The sequence below is a fragment of the Oreochromis aureus genome, linkage group 6 (assembly GCF_013358895.1).
Source record: "Oreochromis aureus strain Israel breed Guangdong linkage group 6, ZZ_aureus, whole genome shotgun sequence".
Taxonomy (NCBI): Eukaryota; Metazoa; Chordata; class Actinopteri; order Cichliformes; family Cichlidae; genus Oreochromis; species Oreochromis aureus.
The window spans coordinates 39,330,524-39,352,642 of record NC_052947.1 but is presented as its reverse complement, the minus strand read 5'-3'; the positions used below and the strand labels follow the sequence as shown (position 1 = coordinate 39,352,642).

The 22,119-nt window shown below is 41.3% G+C and overlaps 1 protein-coding gene across 3 annotated transcripts in view; it reads left to right on the top strand.

Annotated features, from left to right (window-relative positions):
* Positions 1-11,774: 11,774 nt before the first annotated feature.
* Positions 11,775-22,119, top strand: part of krt222 (keratin 222) — a 29,517-nt gene continuing 19,172 nt past the window's right edge. Inside the window, exons 1-3 of one of the 3 annotated variants that reach the window (XM_031739838.2) lie at positions 11,775-11,845; positions 14,531-14,734; positions 20,032-20,114. In XM_031739838.2, the coding sequence (XP_031595698.1) occupies positions 11,840-11,845; positions 14,531-14,734; positions 20,032-20,114 (293 nt within the window). In that variant the 5' untranslated portion in view covers positions 11,775-11,839. Of the gene's footprint in view, positions 11,846-13,860; positions 14,309-14,530; positions 14,735-19,634; positions 19,654-20,031; positions 20,115-22,119 lie in introns of those variants that run through there. The other 2 variants (XM_031739839.2, XM_039614025.1) reach the window with 2 other exon arrangements.

Here is a 22,119-nt window from a genome sequence, read left to right as displayed (position 1 = left end):
GGAAGTGAAAAAATGTAAATGTATGGATATAATAACGCTTTTGTGTTAACTGTTAAGATAAATGTATTTATATAGCACAACAATGATGCATTCAACTCATTAAGTTAGTTGTAACACTACTGATACTTGGTATCAGTGATACTGGCCCAGTATTTACACCCCTGGCCTACAGAGCTGCAGCTCAAGTTTCTACTACTTTTCATCATACTTTTAAAACATCTGGTTGGTGCAGTATAGATTTTTTTGGTAGTGGTAAAGTATCTTCATGTGAGTCTCAGGGATGTCACCACACCATGAGCCATTTTGATGTCAGGAAACAAGCAGCAGTCTCTGGATTGCATCATTTTCACTCCCTACAACCAGGTGTTTCTTGTGTACACATTGAAGTCTCCAGCGTGCTTTATGTCTAACATTTAATTATCTCTTACAATAAAATGTGTCCTGTCATAAATCTTGGACCAACCAATCAACATACAAAGGTTGTGTTTTATGGAGAAAAGTGTTATTTTATTTAAATTCTGACATTTTTGATGTTGTACTCGCAAAGAAAGGGAGCTTTTTCTGTCTGGAAGCAGAACTAAATAAAGATTTTACAATTTGTTTGCATTAATTTAAAAACTTTGAGGGCACACTCCTCCTCCTGCACACACAGCTGAACTGCAGTTGTCTTCTGCACAGTGAGGTTACCATGAAGTGGAACGGCTCTCCTAGATCGGCTCTGGTGGCACTCTTTCTTTGGGGGCACCTTAAACACACTCATAGAACTGGAGTTCTATCAGAAAACACTGACACATGCAACAAACACAACATGACGTCAGTGTTACCAAGAAATTCATTAAATGGATATGATACATCTTTGGTAGATGTAGCCAGTTCTGAAAAAGTCATTTTCTCTGAAGTGTTGCTCCCTCGGGTTGCTGCTGTTGCAGAAGCTTTTGTAGGTGAGCACTTAGGTTGGGTTTGCTAAAAGTTGGATGAGCAGCTTTTTAGGTTCATATGAGCGCTTATACAAACCGAAGGAGAAGAAACGTTTCCTACAATTTAGAAGATGAACCATATGTTGCAAAACTTCCCTCCTGAGTCCTTCATACTGGGTGACCGTTATTATAAGTGATCCATTTCAATGCAATGAAGGGAGTGCCTGCTTTGACTGACAGGCCGTTTCCATCCATAGTTGTTAGTTGTCTTCTAGGACTCACCTCAGCTAATTACAGTCACTGAAGTGGAACAGTTGACTCTGTTTGTGGTGTTGGTGCATTTTGGAACATTTAATTCGGTTAACTGACAAATGGTTGATGTGCTGTGTCATAATGGACTTCAGGAGGCACAGACAGGTCCACTCCCCTCTCATCATAAGTGTAGAACAGGTTGAATCTGTCTCCACCTTCAGGTTTTTGGGCACCCACATCTCCATCGCTCTCACCTGGACCCACAACACCATCGCCCTGGTAAAGAAGGCCCAGCAGTGGCTGCACTTTCTCCGTGTCCTGAGGAAGAATAACCCAGACCTGCTGCTGGCCTTCTACCGCTCCTCAGTGGAGAGCGTGCTCTCCTACTGTCTGGAGTCTGGATGACTGGTACGTAGGGGCCACGACTGAGAACAGGAATCTGCACAGAGGGTAATTAACACCACACAAAACAAAACTGGCTGCCCTTTGCCACCCTGGAGGCCATCACCAGAACCTGCTGTCTCATAAAAACCTTGGCCATCACAGGTGACCCCTCGCACCCTGTCCACAAGCACTTTGACCCCCTGCCTTCTGACAGGCGCCTCGGGTCAATCAGGTCCCACACCTCCAGACTCAGAAACAGCTTCTTCCCCTGGGCCATTCGGATTGTTAACAAACACTACCCCCCGACACACCCCACCGGTGTCCACCCACCCACCAATCTAAGCCATGAGCCATGGTCTGAGTAACCCTCATCACTCAGGTCACTCACATACCGACTCTACACTCAGACCAAGTCTTTTCTGTGCAGTACTTCCAAGCACTTTGTTCTTTAATGTGTGTTTTTCTCATGTTTTGTATACATTTCTTCTGTTTCTTATTTATTTCTGCTGTCATACTTTTTACATTTTATTCCCTCACAGTCACCGTGGATCACCCATAATTCCGTTGTAAGTGCGCAATGACAATAAAGGGCTATTCCATCTATCTATTGTATTCTATTCTAGAAACTATCAGAGATGCATGCATTTCTATTTCATTGAGTGATTTCTAGTATTTGTAGTAGTTAGTTATTTGTTCTTTAGTTCGAATTAGCAGATATATGTCGGTGTCTGCAGTGGTTGCCACTCTTTCTTTAAGGCAAGAAGGTTGTGGTTTCGAATCCACCATCCAGCCAGGACCTTTCTGTGTTTTGCTGTGTCTGCGTGGATTCTCTCTAAGTACTCTGGCTTCCTCCCACATGAAGTTAGTGGAGTTAGGTTCACTGGTGGCTCTGAATTGCACAGAAAAAGGCAAAGAAAAGCCAACACAGCAGCAACCAAAATACTAACATGGATGGTGTTGCAGACATCATCTAAGAGACTGTGCATCTGTGGGCAATAAACAAAAAATAATCTTAAGCTTAGTTAAATAAAATCAGCCATGTTCAGCTTCAGGTTGGGACCACTGTAAACTTACAGCTCGCTACTGGAACCATTTTTTCCGTGAGTGCTAATAAACCTATCAACAGTCCACAAATCATAATTTCTCCAAGATCAGCTGTTAACACCAGAATAAGATGTGCAAAGTAAGAATAATGTTTTCTTCTTTATTAAACATGATGTGTGGCAGCCTGAAGGAAAAAAAACTGAACATTTGAAGAAACATTTCTATCCTGAAGGAAGCACAGATCTGTGGCCTCATCCACATGGATTTTAAACAACTCCGAGTAGGAATCTTCCATTCTGTTTGATATGATTGTATTGCTTATCTGTTGCGCAAAAAATCTTGAACAGTACGGGTAGGTGTTGATCTTGGCAGTAATGGTGGTAAACTCCTGGATAAACAGAAACTATAAACAAATTTTATTTTCATTTTCACAGCAGTTGCCAAGAGCTTTCTTTTAAAACTTGTGAATAGGCTCCAATTCCCATGAAGCTTGTTTGTTCTTATACAGACATGTATCCAAACACATCAATGCTTCATTTAAATTATGTGTAATTACTTCAACTAGAGGCAATTGGCAGATGTTTTACTGTTAATAAATGCAGGGGTAGGTCCTGTTCAGTGTCCCTTACCTTTCAGTGTAATTAGGAAAAGTATTTCACTCTGAAATAATTCACTGCAAAAACTCAAAATCTTACCAAGAGTATTTCTCTTATTTCTAGTCAAAATTATCTCATTACACTTAAAATAAGACAGAATCAGCTAAAGGGCAACATTTCAGTAAGCTAAAGGAACTTGTTTCAAGACAGTAAATCTTAAAACTAGAAAAAAAACTAGACAATTTTCATTTGTTTCATTGGCAGATTTTTCACTTAATACAAGATATTTTAGCTTGAAATAAGTGAAAAAATCTGCCAATGGAACAAGTGAAAAGTGTTGCCCTTTAGCTGATTCTGTCTTATTTTAAGTGTAATGAGATAATTTCGACTAGAAATAAGACAAATACTCTTGATAAGATTTTGAGTTTTTGCAGTGTTCACATTAGTCTGGATTTTCAAAGAATTACTAACAGAAATTCCTTGCAAGCAAATTCGTTGCAAGGAAAAAAGAAAACTCAGATGAAATCCAGATATGGTTCTCTCAGAAAGTTTTGGAAGATGCAAGTGCGTGCAAGCACACACTCCTACTCAATACCTACACAAACAAGAATAAACATTGGGTTAAAATGACAAGGAAGATTAGCTCTGGACCAACACGACTGGAGTTAGACTAACACAAGAGCTTAAAGTAAGAATCAAGTGAATGTGTGTAATGTGAAAATGGTCGCTTGTAAAATATCAGGTTTAACAGTTATCGCTGTGATCTGGAGTTCACCTCTGATGAAGCAGCTTTCAGCCACACGCTGTGACTCTGAAGCCTCGAGTTAAGCTTTCTGGCGTCTGTCATCGTGTAGCAAAAGTGAAAAGCTGCAGATGCTCGTGAGGTGGAAACCTGCAAATAGCAACACCTTAAGGTGAACATGAAACAGTGCATATGTTTCGGCTAACTTACATCATGGAGCCCTGCTCTAAAAACTGTCAGATTTAACTCTGTCCATAAAACTTTATTTGCCCTCCTTTATCATCTGATTTACTGCAAATGGGAGGATAATGATAAAATCATCATGTTGTATTAAATAAGAATTAAAAGTAGTGACTAAAAACATGAACTCCTAAGTAAATGTTTACATCATAGATCAGGTAAGCAAAGGTGTTTTTGCAGCGGGAGCAGACGATCAGAAAGAACGCAGGTTTAAGCCACCTCTACATTAGCTTCCCTTTTCTGTGCGTGTTCAGCTCACTGGTTTAATTTGACATGTAATTATTTGCTGTTTTAATGTCAGTCTTGGTGCTCTAGGCAGGTTAGATTCCATTGGGTAAAATAGACAGAAATGATAACATCTGGCACCTTCATTCACAAAAAGTCCAAAACAAACAACCAACAGAATCCTGGCAGAAACACCCATGGAAGGAACAATAACAGACGATGTGATAAAGGACAAAGGGAAGACACACACATAAATGCAAAACATGGGTTATCAGAAATCAGCAATAAACACACAGGGAAACACTGAAGGAACAAGTCTGAAGGTTCTCAGTCATCCAGGTCATCGTAGTCTAAAGAACTTGGAAAGAAGAGCGTCTGGATTTCTTTAAGTTGCTTGAAGACGTTTCACCTCTCATCCGAGAATCTTCTTCAGTTCAGAAGTGAAGGTCAGGAAGCTCAGAGCAAATGATGTGTTCGGCTGAGCGCTCCACTCTGTCCTGCTTGGTGCTGTTCCCATACCAGGTGCAGATGTTTCCTGTCAGGATGCTCTCAGTGGTGCAGGAGACAGCCTCAAGATTAGAACAATATTGGACCATTAGAGGAACTGCACATCTGTTGACTTTTACTCAAATCAAGTACTTTTTTTTTTTTTTTTTTTGCATGGACCTAACAAAGGTGTGGACATAATTAAATTTAAAAACCAACAAACAAAGAAGCAAATCAAGTAACTATAAAACTTAATCCATGTGAACTCAGGGCATCATGGTGGACTTGTACCCCAGTCTCCTAGATTCAAGTTTGTCCTTTAACCAGTTCACGATCCCCTTGCGATGTGAGCTCTGTTGCTTAAATCAAATGAGCCACATTTCAGCGTTTTTCCCTCACTGAACCTGTGACATCACAAATACCCCTGATTGATTGGTTGCTATGATGGGCCTGGAGCAGCACCATCACTGTGATATAAGCCACATCAGTATTCTTTATGGTTTGGTTTGGCCTTTCAGTTCTACACAAGTAATCTATAGATATTAAAGCATTGATAGTGGTGCCAACTTCCTGCTTACAGTTTGGATAAGGAGCCTTCCTGTCTCAGCTTGTCATTTGCACATTGTGAAATTAATGGTTTTTGCCAGTTTGGCGTGGAACATCAGTTCTGAACTGAAGAAGCTTCTCGGATGAGAGGTGAAGTATTTTCAAGCAACTTGAAGAAAATCCAGACGCTTTTCTTTCCAAGCTCTTTAGACCACTGAAGGAACAAATGAACACTAAATATTAACAGAGGGTATAACCAGAATGTAGGAGGAACAGAGTACTGATGAAAAAGCATGAACGTTTTATACAATGAGCACAACTCCTCGTTTTCAAAGACAAATAAAACTGCAGGTTCTAAGACCAGAACCTTACACAGCTAACTGTCGTCCACATAGGAGACAGCTGCTTTTATAATATGCTAATATGTGCACTGTTTACAGCTTGTTGGCTGTCCTAATGGTCACTAAATAACCATTTATTGAAGGATTTAGCTATATTTAAATAACAGGTCTTTAAACTGAAGGTAGATGTAAGAGTTTTTTTTCATTAGGGTTAGAAATTAAACAGACGAGATTAAATTAGGATTAATGGTTGATGGTAAATTACAGTTATTGTTACTGTAGTCTAAGCCTTATCACTGGTCTCTCAAGTGGGTGATAAAGTCAAGTGGAACTACATAAAATATATTTTTCAGGCCTCAGTCATTCAGTTTCCCCCCATGACATTAAAATCATTATCATTTTTGTCAGTGGTTTTGTGCTTTTTCCAGTTTGTCAAATCCTTCCCTCTAGTGGTCAAATTCTGAGGAGAAAAGAAGTGGCTAAATGTGAGTAAAATATACATTTAAACGCACCCCTGTGTCCTGCACTAAATAGCCGAAATATACTCAGTATGCTAGACCCCGTTCACTCAACTAAACACACATCCATAAACATGCCGAAGCCGAGCATGAGTGAAGTGAGAAAGCCTCTGCAGTTTAACAGGTACTCGCCATCCAGCATACTCTCCGCTGACCCCACAACCTGCCGGGAACTCCTTTGAGCTCCCGGCTCTGACTTGTTTGAGCCGTTTGAAATATTTGCCCAACCTTTTTCCTACGCAACCATAAATGACAGCCAACAGTGGCACGCCTAGTCTAATTGTTTTGTGAGAAGCAAGCACACTGTAACCCTGGGGTGCTTTATGAATGTCAAACAAAGTGCGATGAAGATAATTGTTTTTCAGGCCCGTTTAAAAAAATATATTATACAAATATTTAAAGAATTTAATACTTTGTCCCCTCAGGTTGTTTCCACTCAATTTATCCCTTGTTCTCTGAGACGCTTGTTTCATCTCTTGATTCCTCACGTCTCATTAATATGTAAGAATGAGACTGGTGTGACACTGACAATATATGTTAACTACAAACAACTGATTAAAGATGTTCTGCTCACTTTCCCGCTCTGCTGGGAGGAGCCACCTTGCCCAGTGCGTGACAAAACAATCAAGCTGTTCCCTTCAATCATCTTCACTGTTATGAACTTATGCATGTCGCATTTGTCTTTCGGCTTAGCAGCTGTGAAATGTATGGCATGATGCATTTCTGGTCATTACCACATAGTTTCCAGTGCTTCCAGTGGTTTGATCCGCATTTATTTCTAAGGTGTGAAGGGCTTAACTTGTGCTCGTTCTGCTTCTGACACTGTGTGAGTGCTGGAACGCATGAACAAACCACACCACTCAATTACAAATGATTAAAAGCTCTTTTTGCATAACGTGTTAGCTGGAAATTACTGGGATCAAACATAACAAAACCTGCTCTTAGTCTGAATTCCCATGAATTCATGAGGTATCTGAGTCAGACACCAAACTGGCAAAAACCATTAATTTCACAATGTGCAAATGACAAGCTGAGACGGGAAGGCTCCTTATCCAAACTGTAAGTTGGCACCACTATCAATGCTTTAATATCTATAGATTACTTGTGTAGAACTGAAAGGCCAAACCAAACCATAAAGAATACTGATGTGGCTTATATCACAGTGATGGTGCTGCTCCAGGCCCATCATAGTAACCAATCAATCGGGGGTATTTGTGATGTCACAGATTCCATGAGGGGGTGGAAAAATACTGAAGTGTGGCTCATTTGATTAAAGCAACAGCGCTCACATCGCAAGGAGATTGTGAAGTGGTTAAAGGACAAACTTGAATCTAGGAGACTGGGGTTCAAGTCCAGCGTAATGCCCTGAGTTTGTGTGGATTTAGTTTTATAGTTACTTGATTTTTTTCTTTGTTTTTTGGGTTTTTAAATTTAATTATGCCCAAACCTTTTGTCACATTTGTGACGGTAGACTGTGTGGAGTGAGGAGGAGGACCGAAATGCAGACAAGCAAAATGAAAACTTGATTCTTAACCAAAAGCAAGCCGTTTATTGCGGCTCATTAAAAAGTCCATCCATCCATTTGCTTCCGCTTATCCTTTTCAGGGTCGCGGGGGGCGCTGGAGCCTATCCCAGCTGTCATAGGGCGAGAGGCGGGGTACACCCTGGACAGGTCGCCAGTCTGTCGCAGGGCCACCACACAGGGACAGACAACCATTCACACTCACATTCACTCGCACATTCACACCTAGTGACAATTTCAATTATCCAATTAACCTATCCCCACAAGCTCATTAAAGCTCATTAAAAAGTACAAAACAAAAAGCAAAACCAATTTAATGCTAAACAAAAACCTAAACTGGGAACACTAGAAAGAAAACATGAAACATCCTAAACATAAAAACCTAGAAACATGGCGAGAACCTAACAGATGACCGGACACCATACAGAGGGAGTCAGAGGACTTAAATATACAGACAGAAAGGTAATGAAGGAAGTGGAAACACTGGGGAAACACAGCTGACACAAATGAACCTGAACACCACAGGGGAAATAAAACTAAACACACTGAACATGGAAACACCAGACCGCAGACATGAAACGCATGACAGATTGGGGAGACACGGAACACAAGGAGAGACACATGGGATTAGGTAAGGGAGACAAAAGCATGGGCATAACAAAGTAAAACATAGAGGACAAGACAGACTAAAACTTAACTAAACCCTAACTAATAATAACACAAGAACTTAACATTATTTCAATATAACATAAGAAATCAAAAATTCAAAATAAACTCAGAATGCTGGGTTAGAGACGAGCCCCCTGAGACCTTTGTTAGGTTCATGCTAAGTTAGTTTTAGAAAAACCTAATTTGAGTAAAAGTCAACAGATGTGCAATTCCTCTAATGGTCTAATATTGCCCTAATCTTGAGGCTGTCTGCTAGGCCTCATCACTGCCACGTGTAGTCAGTGAACTGAACCTTTCCGTTTTTGGAAGGTTTTAAGTGGAATGTCTTCATGCATTCTCAATCATCGAGGCAAGCAAATTTCCAAAAGTTGATTCTGTCATCTGGACGTAGCATTTTCAGTGGGAGAAACGTTTCGTCACTCATCCAGGTGACTGGTAGCCAGCTCTGAACACCACATCCAGAACACCTTGAATTTTGTTGAGAAGGTGAGAGATGTCATTATGGAGGCAGATGAAACAATGGTCTTGTACGATGTTACATCTCCCTTCACTTGCATCCCAGTCACAGAAGCGCTGGAGGTAGTCCGTAAGAGGTTACAGGATGACCCCAACCTCAGCAACAGGACCACTCTCAGCATCGACCAAGTGTGTTTGCTTTTGGAACTGTCTTCATTCCAACTATTTCACATACAAGAGTCAGTTCTACAGGCAGAAACATGGGTGTGCCATGGGTTCCCCAGTTTCACCCATCGTGGCCAATTTGTACATGGAAGAAGTGGAAAAGAGGGCGTTGCTATCCTGCCCTGGAACACCACCAAGCCATTGGTTCAGATATGTGGATGACACCTAAGTGAAAATCAAATCTCAGGACATACCACAATTCACGGATCACATTAACTCGGTGGACCAACACATCAAATTCACCAGGGAGGATATGAAAAGTGGCAGGTTAGCCTTCTTAGACTGTGAGATTTCCATCAGTAATGGGGGACATCTGAAAGCTGATGTGTACCAGAAAGCTACGCATACAGATCAGCATTTAAGGTTTGACTCTCATCATCCACTGGAGCATAAATTGGGTGTCATCAGGACGCTACAACACAGAGCAAACACCATCCCCACTGACACAGCGGCCAGGGAGGCAGAAGAACATCACATCAAGAAGGCCCTGAGTAAATGTGGTTATCCCAGCTGGACTTTTGTCAAAGAGGGAAAGGCACCTAAAGAAAGCTCCAGCCGATCCAGGAGAGAAGGACAACCGCTGACTAAGCGAAAACCTGTAGTGATCCCGTATGTGTCAGGAGTATCGGAACAGTTGAGACGCATTTTTTGTAAAAACACTGCGTCTCTGTGGCTTTTAAACCCCAAAACACGCTGTGCCAAAAATTGGTCCACCCCAAGGATCGGGTCCCCCGACACAAACAGAGTAACATAGTGTACGCTGTTAAGTGCCAGGAGGATTGCCAGGATTTATACATCAGGGAAACCAAACAACCTCTGGTGAAGCGGATGGCACAACACAGAAGAGCAACCTCATCAGGCCAGGACTCTGCAGTCTATTCACACCTACAGGCCAGTGGACACTCTTTCAATGATGAGGATGTACACATCCTGGACAGGGAGGAACGCTGGTTTGAGTGCGGAGTCAAGGAAAAGGGAAAGACCATCTCTGAATTGAGGAGGGGGCCTAAGGGTCCATCTGTCACCATCTTACAATGCTGTGAATGCAGCCATTCCCCAACTCTCTGTGAATGGTACTCATGGCTGTGATCTTTGATCACTGGTTGTTGATCAATGGTCATGGGAATTTGCATAATTAAGATTAAGGAACTGACCTCCCAGCCCATTGTTCCTTCAGTGGGCTGGTTTCAGTCATTATGCAAATGTATTGTTTATAAGATTGGGGAAACCTGCAGTCAGCTGAGACTGAAGAAGTCACTTGGATGAGTGATGAAACGTTTCTCCCACTGAAAACGCTACGTCCAGATGAACAGATTCAACTTTTGGAGGTTTTAAGTGGAATTATCTGAAGAATAGCACGGTTTGTTGTGAGACGCCGCCTGTTCAACATGTTTGTGCTTCAGTTTAGTGAGTGAAATTCCAGTTTTTTTATTAGTCTGTTAATTACAACTCACTAGCAGCTAAGTGTGTCCGTATGATGTGCTTGTACAGTAACTGAATGCAGCAATACATCCCCAGCACTCCACCATCTAGGTTAAAAGGATTCGAATAGTGTCCTAAAAGTGCTGGCTGCCCTGAGGCTCGCTGCTTAGAGGGAAAACACCAAAACAATTACCTGAAAGATTTCAAAACTTTCTGCAGAGGTGAGGACGACCTGGTCTCCTGTTGTGTTGTCCTTTACATTAGTAATTTGGCATTGTGGAAATAAAAACATTTCTTAGTAAAGCTTTAAACAGCACAAGGATTGATAATAGTGATTTGAGTAGAAACATACTTTATGGTGCCTGAGCGAGCGGTTTACAGGTATAAATAAAAGCCGTCACAGGTTAAATTATAACTTTTGTGTACTTCTTTATACCGCAAGTAAAAGCACATGACACATGGCTTAGCTGAACATAACCCCTACAGCAGAGTCTGGTGGAGTTTATGTGAAGTTAATCCTTTCTGTGGTTTTGGACTTAGGCCACAATAGTCAATAGTAAATCAGATCTGAACTGGCTGTTGTGGTGATACCGTGTATGAACAAAAACTGTTGGCATTGAGTTGGTTTTAAACTGTAATTACGAAACAAAGGATGAAAGGTATTGTGTGTTTATAACAGGTTTTTCTGTTTTGTCTGTCAGACACGTTTAGCAAAAGGCTCATGAAAATGAGGGATCACATGAAGAAGGATCAAAGAGCTGTTGGCGCCCCTCCTGCATCGAAGGAAACAGAGGTCGAGGAATGCGAAGAGGCAAAGTTCAGGTTCGTGAGACTGTTTGGTGGTAAACTCCTAATCCAGGGTGGATTTGTTTTGTTTTTCGCTCTCTTTTTGGGCAGTGTCTACCTCTAACGCCTCCACCTTTTCTCCTTAAATTTGTGTAACAAGTTAACACCTGCTTAAGCCCATCAGTTACGATTAAATTCACTGCAATAAAAACCACTTCTTGGATGTCTGAGGGAGCAACACGGCATCCAGAAACAGGCTCGGTGGCATTCCCCCCTCACGCTTGCAGCAAAACTCATCTGTCGCAGACACTCAACGCAGAACCACCTGCTACGCCCTAAGAGCGTTTTTTTTGTTTTTTTTTTGTAATCATGGAAATTTTTTGCTTTGTTTGTTTCCCGGATTTCAAATGACTATCATCGTTGCTGCTCTCCTGCCAATCCATCTTACTGACAGGGTGTGGGAGTGCAATGACAGTAAGTGTCCTGGCATACGAGTCTGGCATTGTTTAGTTAGACAGCGTGCTTTGTGTGTGTGCATTTAATCATTAAAATCTACACAGCTCATGTCCTGTTACAGACTTATTTTCCTTCTCTTGCTCTTTCAGTCTTTATATCTGATTTTTTCTCTGTATATGAACCCTCTGTCTTTTCTGGCCACGCTGACAGATAACCACAACACCCACAACTATCAGCAAAGCCACATGAAAAAGTCAGAGATAAAGAATGAAAGTCTAGACAGAGACAATATTAGGTTGCAGCAGCACAAAGGAGCTCAGACGTGTGTAATAGTAACCCCGCATCCTTTCTCTTAGCAAAACATGCTTGTTTAACAAGAGAAATCTCCTGACAGACAAATCCAGACAGCTCAAGTATTTGCAAATCCACAAACGGGGCTCTTTGAAAACAAAGAAAGGCATCCAGCTAAAATGAAACTTTCATCTTCTTAAAAATGGATTCATCTTTTTGAGACATTTTTAATGTAGCAGACCTTAAAAGTGATATGAGCAAGTGACAGAAAAGAGAAAACAACATGTTCTTCTCTTAAAGTCGTAAAAATAGAGCCCAAGAAATAAACCACAAGGTTGTTTAATTTCATACACTTTTCTTACATCTCCTGCTCTGTCTCCAGCAGCATGTGGTGCCTATAATGTTAAGTGCAGTAGTGATCTACTATTAATCTACTGTTGTTGTTTTGGTTAAAAAAACATGTCGATCGCCGACAAGCAAAATGGCAAAACTTAACAACTTATTAGCTTTATTTCTCTTTTAATGGAGGATAAAGTGCTCAACAAAAGTGTGTTTGTGACTGTTTTGAAACAAACAAAGAACTTTTTAAACTTATTGTCTTTTTAGAGGCTGACATAGCTTTCTTGGTGTCAACCTTGGAAGCACAAACAGTATAAAAGATGGACATAGCCACTGTGATGTCATCGAATGATTTCTGATTCCTGCTCTGAAGTCTTGAGATGAGCATTATTGCTGTTGCTGTCTTAATGTTTTCAAATGATGTGACTGCTGAACCATACACAAACTCAGGATAGTCCTCCTTTCTGAAACTTAAACCAAAACCTTTAAAATTGACTCCATGTTTTATTCAGTATGACCCAGAATTAGTGACTTATATTTTTCAGGACAGACTTGAAGTAGGAAAGAGAGGTCAAAGGCCAATTTTCCCATAGACTTGCGCAGGAAGTCTTTTAGCAATGGCAGCTACCGCCCCTGGTGGACATTATGAAGAATGCACTCTTAAAGTTAATTTTTCAGAGCCAAGTTTCAGCTATGAATTCATGTGCAACAGGGTGGAAAACAACACCTCAGTTTGATCTTTAGGGATCTGTTCAAGGCACTGAAGCCTAAGTAATCTGATCAAAAACTCATGAAACTGCCAATGGAAGCTCTGTTATTCTGCATGTGAGTTCGTGTGAGTTCAGCTGATTTTGCTTTTGTTTTACAGACATTAGACACACCCACCATCAACTTCTAACATGCACTTTTGAATACTCCATTGAGCCTTGTTTTCAGTTTTTTTTTTCTTTTCTAGTTGTTACAGTGGCCCACCCAGTTGTTTATACTGGGTTTATCCTCTTAAACATTGAGAGGAGAGAGTGTTTGAACCACACCCCACCTTAAAAAAACATACCTCTCTTATCATAACACATTAGCCATTTCCATGATATTATTGAAGTCTAAGATGATGCTGTGGAGTCTGTCCGCTGAAAGCAACAGAAAGCTACAAACTCCAGATGACATAAAGTAACTGCTTAAACGGGAGTTAAAAAAGCGTATCTGCAGTCCTTGTAACCAAGGGAATATGAAAAACCACATAATAATATTTGGAAGAGAAAACCTTTGGCTCAGACAGCACAAACACATCCAACCAAGGCTGTCATTGAGCAAGTCTGCACAAAGAGTGAGAGAGTGTTCAGGGACACGGGCTTCACATTCATTACAGTGAATGTAACTTCTCATTACAGGACCATTCACACAAACACACACACACACACTCAGGTCCTGTCACTGTGTCTCCCTGAACATTCCCTCCGCAGCTTGTGTTGCTGCCTGTTTGAAAGCAGATCAGTAATCCTGGATCAGAGAGTACAAAGGGACCCCAGAGCGTTGGTGATGCAAGCACTGTGTCCAGTGTCCAGCGCTTACCCCACATGCTGCCTGGGAGGGGCCGAGGTGGGACAGGGAGGAACGTCCCTGTTGTGACTGACCCTGAAGACAAGCGAACGCTGATACCGGCAGGCCAACCGGCAGCCTGTCTGCTCTGTCTCGGGGGCCTGCTGCCGATGACCTGGGACACAGTGGGAAGTGCTCTCCAGCTCGCTGTGGAGGAATGCAGCTAAGCTGTGAGGAGTGGTGGACTGTGTGACCGGGCAAACAGAGTGACTTACATATACTGTGCTTTATTCAGGGAAGGCCACGTTGCTGCAGGTGAGTATCACTAGGTAAACATTTACCTTGTAAACGCCTTTGGCAGCGTGTGGGTTTCACACTGCAGAGAAAGTTGTAAGCTCTTGTGAATACGCGCCTGTCAGTCGCGTACTGCCTGAAAAGTTTGGCCATCACAGGCACCACCAGCTGCGTCATTTGACTGTATGAAAATTTCACAGGCTCAGCAACTGCGTGTGACTGTAAACATTTGCTCTCTCTCAGATGTCCATGGACTCGCTGCAGGACTCCAGTCACACAATGTGGGGCCTGAATGCTCGCTTGAAGAGCTTCTTGGAGCAGGTGAACCGGCTGCAGGAAGCAAACCAGCGGCTGGAGGCTCAGATAGCCAGCTGGGGGGTCAGGAACACCTCGCGTTCCCAGGACTGGTCCAAACAGGAACAGACTGTCAAGGAGCTCCGTGCCCAGGTCAGATGATATAAAGAGTTATGTAAATTGCACAGCTGTTTGATATAATTGTGGTGCTGTAGTATTATTTCTACTCAGGCTTTATAATAATCAGCTCAAGGCCATCTTGCAGCCACAGGGCAGGAGTGGGTGTGTATAATCAAACAATGAGCGCAGTAAAAACACAGCCTATTGTCTAGTGTAGTGTAGTGTCGATGACAGCTGGATGCAGCATCCTGTGAACAGCCTCGAACACATGTTTAGTTAAAGTCCAGAAAAGGTGGTTGATGGCACCCTGTTTTAAGACCATCACACAGTTTGTAAAATGAACTTCTTTATACTTATAAAGTTCCTGTTAAGGCTACATACAAGGACCGCAAATTTAATCTGTTGTTGATCATTTTTAATGAAATATGTGAAAGCTAGATTTAACTTTGCTACGCTGCATGAATGTGGCAACAGTTCATTCACGGCTAATAAAATAATTTGACAACTGCAAGTTAATTTAACACAAATATCAGGCCACAGGATTCAGATGAGTTACTAAAGGCCAGAGATGTGAAGAACTAGTCGATCAGACAATGCTGCTAGTCGATTAATCATGTCATATTTCATTTGACATATGACATGAAGTCATGTCCAAAGAGTCCAAAGAAGGAAGGCTGCTGCTGTTGCACTGCTATATTCAAAGTTAGCTGTAACTGTGTGTGTGCACTCATTTCACTGACACGTAAAACATGATTTGGTTATTATAGAATGCGATTAACAGTTTCAAATAGCTCATAAACACACAGTTTTACTTTTTTTTGCCAAACTCAGTCCAATGTTATAATATAGTTATAATATAATATAGTCAATTTGCTTCCTGGAGCAACTCAAGACAGCATTTTGTGGTTAGTAGCTCACAAGTTAAGGTTAGCTAGGGTTGCTTAATGCTATTGACGTTTGCATGGAATAAAAACTTGAAAAAGCGTAACGCTAACCTCAAAATAGAGAAAGTTGTGCATCAGGGCTGCAGCCAACATGTTTTTGGGGGGCGGGTGTTCGATCTCCTCTCAGTTTCAGTGCCCCTCAGCAAGGAGCTGAGCTGATGATATGATTACAAAACCAATCATCAACCTGAGGCCTAGGGTGTCCTGGTACCCTTATGTGCGAGCATGGTGTTCCTCCCAGTCACATACCTCCAGGTCACAATGTCATTGCCCTCGTGAGCACAGGGGTCCTACTGGGTACACTGAGATGCTGTTCAGCGCATAAGCACTGCAACTTACAGGCACTGAACCGAGGGGATACAAATATACCCACCCCTGCCTGCCACCTCTCAGTCTCAGTCCAACCGCTATCAAAGTAACTGGTTCCAAGTTGTGCACTGAGGTGAGTCTAACTATACTTAGCCATACCGAGTATTTCTCTGCCTCTAGCACTACCTCACACTCCTTCCCCACCAGAGAGGTGACGTTCCACCTACCCAAAGCCAGTTTCAGTCCGCAACAAGAGCCCAATCCACATTGACTAGACCCCTATGGCCCCTCATGTGGTTTGAGGGTCAGCAGGAGAGCTGGCCCATGGGGCTCAATTGGGCAAACACTTGCCAACCAAACCCAGTCTTTGGCCTGGCTCCAGGGTGGGGTCCTTGTAACCCCGTAATGGTCCATTGTTGGCTCCTCCACAAGTGTCTTGTGAATCTGGCCCTTCACCTAGAAGCAGTTTGCCTTACGAGACCCTACCAGAGGCAAATTCTCCCCACAGCAGAGCTCCTAGGATGAAAACCCCTCCACCACGGTGGTGGCATAAAGTGGTGGTTCATGTCTTCTGAATGTAAGTTTTGCTTTATTATGTAATAAGACAAATCATTGCAGTTGTCCAATACTAAAATCCAAATACTAAAGACATGTATGTCATGTAGATATAAAGCTTCTGGTTTATTAGTTTTGTAATACATAACATTTTTTTAGCTAATAATCATTTCAGGTAGGTAAAATGTTTTTAGACTTAGTTTTATTTTATTATCATTATTATTATTATTATTAATAATAATAATAATAACTTTATTTATAAAGTGCTTTCAAACAAAGTGCTGTACAGCTATTTAAAAAATAAAAGATAAATAAATGAAAGAGATACATAGCAATACAAGTAAAAAATACAATACAAATTAAAAACAATAAGCATTTAAAAACTAAAAGGCATAGAGTTAAGACATGTAGGATAGGTTGAACAAGTGGGTCTTCAACTTAGTTTTAGAAACCTCCACAGAGCACGCCTGCCGAATATTTTGAGGAAGGTTGTTCCACAAAAATGGGGCACAAAAAGAAAAAGCACGCTCCCCAATAGTCTTTTTTCTGGCTCTAGGAACCTTTAGAAGGCCGGAGTCCTGAGATCGGAGAGCACGGGATGGAACACAGGGTGCAAAAGGTCAGAGAGCTATGAAGGTGCCGATCCATTTAAAGCCTTGTAGGTGAGCAGCAGGACCTTAAAATCTGCTTGAACCTGACAAGGTAGCCAATGAAGAGATCTCAGTACTGGGGTAATGTGCTGAGATTTCCCAGTTTTCATTAAAATGCGAGCAGCTGCATTTTGCACCATCTGTAAACCTCTAACACTTTTCTTTGGTAGCCCAGAAAGAAGAGCATTACAATAATCAATATGTAAAGCAACAAATGCATGGACAAGAACCTCTGCAGTGTCGCTTGACAAAACTTGTCTGATTTTGGCTATGTTCCTTACATGATAAAAGGCGGTCTTTGTTGTCTCTCTTGCATGAGACTTGAAAGAGAGCACCATGTCGAACCCCACGCCCAAGTTTTTTACCTTTAACATTAGTTATCGTTGTAACAGCCTTGGTATCAACGAGAGTAATCTAAGATGTTTTGCGTAGTGTAAGAGGGCTCGCCACAGATATAGAGAGATATTTCTTGTGCCCGTATCATTACGCTGTCACAGAGATCCACGATTGATGGCTGTCACAGAAAGAATGCGGAAGCGCTGAGTCGACGATTAACAGCAGCGATCTCCCATTACTCATCTTGATGGTTTTGAGCTGCTCCCTGGATTTACTGTCACTTTCTTTACGCCGTGCATAAGTAGGTGTCACTGACAGACACTAATTAGTTGTTCACATGTTCCCATGACTACCACAGGCAAACTCAGCCAACTTCATTGTCTGTGGATCCAGGGAGTGCTTCCATATAAATGTTAGGGATTAGTTCTCTATTTATCTTCTTAAGAAGTGCTCACTTTAGTTACATCACAGGAGACGGGTCAGACATTACTCCATGATGTTGTCAGTCTCCTGACTCACATCCTCACCGGGAGTCAGAAACTGGGATTGTAATGTTATATCCATATAATGAGTGAAGCCTGTAATGGCGCTCATGGTAAAAAAAAATATGGCGGAATAGTCGCTGTTATCTTTGGCTTTCTTTCAGCAAGGGTGTGTCTTCTTTCAAAAGTTTTGTACTCATAAGAAAACAAAGGAGAATGAGGGCGTGTTAACATTTTTATTTGTTTGATATAATACAAGGAGCCAACGTTTTATACTTTACTTTCCTGTACTAAAATAATATTAGAAATTATAAAAAATTGTGGGATTTGATATATATCCCTGCAGAAGGTGTATGCTAAATGAACTCTCCCATGAACAGTATGTAAACAGGATGTGCAAACTGGAACACTGATTGGCTTTTTGAGTGCAGACGGTGACGTGAGGAGAAATAACACTCAGAAGATTTCTCTGTAAATTAAATATATCAAGTTTATATTTAACAAGCTATATTATGAGGTATTAGTGTAATTTATGTTAAAAAAAAATACAAAGAGGAAGTGCGTGAGCTGAATCGATTCAATCGCATCTCCTTTGATGTATAAATGCTTTGTTTTCTTTCTGAATAGGCCCAATTCACAACAGTATCTCTTCAGAGTCTGTGTGCGTCTGATAATATGGTGATTTTGGCTTGCAAAGTAGGATGGATTAAAAGCTTGAGGCGTCTATAGCATGGGTTAGCCATTTTTTATAGCTCCTTTTTAATCTCACTGAACACTCAAAGTGCTTTAGACTACAGGCCACATTTACATTTTCACACAGTCATATTGCACTTTATTTGATGCATTTAACTTCTTTATGTACAGCCAATTTTGAATCACCTCTTAACCTAACATGCATGTCTTTGGACTGTTTAGCAAGCCTGAGTACTTATAAACCCACGCAGGGTTTAGGAGAATACGTATTTTTTGGACCATAAGGCACACCGGATTATAAGGCGCATTAAGCGAAACAAAACAATCAGATAAGTCAAATTTTACTCAACTCATTCTTCTTGCTTCCTCCACTTCCGTACCATTGATTCATTAATGTTGAATTCTCTCGCAGCTGCTCTATTCCCATGTTGTTGCAGTATATTAATGACTAACCTCATATTGTGGATGGATTATCTCAATTGTTCTCTTGACTGAGGTTTGGTCCGTTTACAGCATCCTGCCATGCGACTGCATTTGTTCATAACCATCTGGAACCCTCACATTAACTTTTATTGAGTGGAAAAAAGTTAACGTTCATTCTTCAGCTTCACTGTTTGTTATGCTAACATAGCTGTGTCATTATATTCCAGCTAGCCCAACTTCAGTAACCCTACAAACGTCACTGCCGTTTAGTTTTCTGTCTTCATTTATGTTGGAAGTGATAGCAGAGCTGTACCTTTTAATTCTTTCAGAAATCTCTCAGTCAGAACATGCTATATCATGTTTAGGCGGAAACTAGCGAGCTAACTTCCTGCTAACTTCTAACTCCTAAAGAATTTAGACAGTTTTTAACTCTCAGTGATGCTGCAGTGTTCGTTTGACTTTGGGACCTGAAGTCGACAGAGTTTTGGACCCAGATTACTCCGTTGTGCTTTTTTGAACATTTTTTGACAGATTTTTGAGCGCTGTGTACCACATAAAAGGTCAGTAAGCATAACCAGAATTCATACATCAGGCGCACCGGATTATAAGGCGCACTGTCGATTTTTGAGAAAATTAAAGGATTTTAAGTGCAACTTGTAGTGCAGAAAATACGGTAACGAGACTCCACACAGAAGAGTCCAGAGATCACGAGATTCAAACCCAGAACCTTCTGGCTAAAAGTTTGCTGTGCCAACCATGGCAGTGACTTGCTCTTCCACTTTTTCCACGTTTAGTGACTTTCATCCCATGATTTGTTTCTTAGAGAGCTGTAACTGATCATGTCATCAGGACAGGGAAACTGTATGTATAGAATCACTGGTTAGATTTTGCCTTGACCTCCAAATCTAATCACATCTTTTTTGTTTTTGCTTTGTCAGGTCGGTAAACTACTGATGGAGAATGCTCAACTGGCTTTAGAGTCTGACAGCATGAAGTCCAGAGCGGCTGCCATCCAGGCCAGGTCAGCTATATTTGGCTTTAGTTTCCTGGAAGCTCCAGTGCTCCTCTTCCTCAATCAATACAATTTTATGTTTATTAATTAGCATTAGGTATGACTTCATATTGCATAAACCTATTGCATCTATTTTATGTCTAAAGTAATCAGCCACAGTGGGAAAAAGACATGTTGTTTTTTTTTTGTGTGCAATTGGTAGTATTTGATAGATGACAGGAGCTAATATGGGATAATCATCACCAGCCAATAAAGATGTTTCAATGTTTGAGGCAAAGCTGTTGAGTTCAGAATAAAAGACTTCCTGTTTTCATCCTGCTGCAATGCTTTTCCGGCTCCCCTGTTATCGCACTCAGGCCAGTTCCCGCTCCTGTGAGCCAACCTGCATACAAATCCAGGCCTGACTTTGTGCCGCGTCGGCACTTTCACTTATGTATTGATGCAGAGTGACACAGACTCCCCACCACCACCACCATCAGCACCACCTCTACCTCCCTCATACACCTCCCGCCTGCTGTCGGATGTTAACCCCTAAAGGACAGCGGCTGAAATACCTGCGTCTCTTCCTTTTATACCTCCAACTGACGAATCTCCTGACCATCTGTCTGTTTATGATGCACTAGGATGACTTTTTACGCCCTTTTCTCTTTTACTTATCATTTCTGCAGCACAATAACTCACAGTCATGTTGTGAAATAAAATCTTTCAGCTGATACCAGAGACTCCACCCCTGGTTAGACACTCACTAGCTATTCTTAGAATTGCTGTTTGCATTTGTCAATACTTGACCTTCGAGTGACTGGGGGGGGTTAGCCATATATTTGTATGTGCTCTGATATTTTTAATAATGAAAATGTTTCCTACAGTGAATTTTTCTCCTGATCTTTGTAGTTTGTTCCAGGAACTGGATATTTGATGTGGCTGGGGTAATGGAAAGTTTTGTGGTCTGATTTTGTTTGTAATTTTCCACTTTTAATCACTACATTGTGATGTTGTGCAGTGAACCATTGCTATAAGACCTAGAGCAAGATTCAGAGATATCCTGAAGTATGTGGTTTGATAACAGAGAAGACAGACAAACGTAATGCTTTGAAGGATGTTTATAGCCCACATACTGTCTCTGTGGTAGTTCAGGCTTGAATTGAAAGCTGTAGATAGGATGTGACTCAGACTTTAAATCTTGAAGGAAGCAAGTGCGCTTCTTTAAGTTTATCATGGCACTGAGTCTGTAACACAGTGTTTTGTGTTTGATTAAGTTATATTCCCTGATTATTTGTTATTCATGGCTTTGGTTTTCTTGGTGGTTTTCTGTTCATATTATATTTGTAGTCTCCTAGTTTCGGTCACTGTGTCTTCCCTGTGTTCCATGTTACATGTCCAGTCAGTCATGTCTCAGTGTCACGTCCGTGTCTCTGAGTCTGCGTCTTTGCGAATGTCTCGTGCTTCCTGTTTTACTTTGATAGTCCTTGTCTTATGTCAGTGTATTCTGCTTTGCTTCCTTTGTCTTATTATGTCTGATTTGTCCCAGCTATGTTCCACCTGTTCACTATCCTCTCATTGTCCTGCCTGTGTATTTAAGCCCTGTGTCTTCCTCTCTGTGTGCTGCTGGTTTGTCTGTGTTCCACCTGTTGTATTTCTCTGTGTTCCAGGCTCCATGTTCCCTGTCTCAGGTTGTTATGTTTTATGTCCTGAGTTTCTAGTCCCGGGCTTTTGTTCCTTTGTGTCGTTTTAGTTTCACCCAGTTTAGGTTTTGTTTTAGTTTAGTTGCTGCCATGTTCAGCTTTTGTTTGTATTTCGTTTTCCCCACTGGAATTAAAGTTCACTCGCAATACGTCAATTGTCAGTGCCTGCACTTGGTTCCTTTCTCAGTTCAGTTCAATTCAATTTTATTTATACAGCGCCAAATCACAACCTTCATCTTTTGTCCTGTTTTCTTTCCCTCATACCAAATCAATTGTGGCAGATGGTTTTAACAGGTTTCTTTCTTTTAAAAGGGAGTTTTTCCTTCCCACTG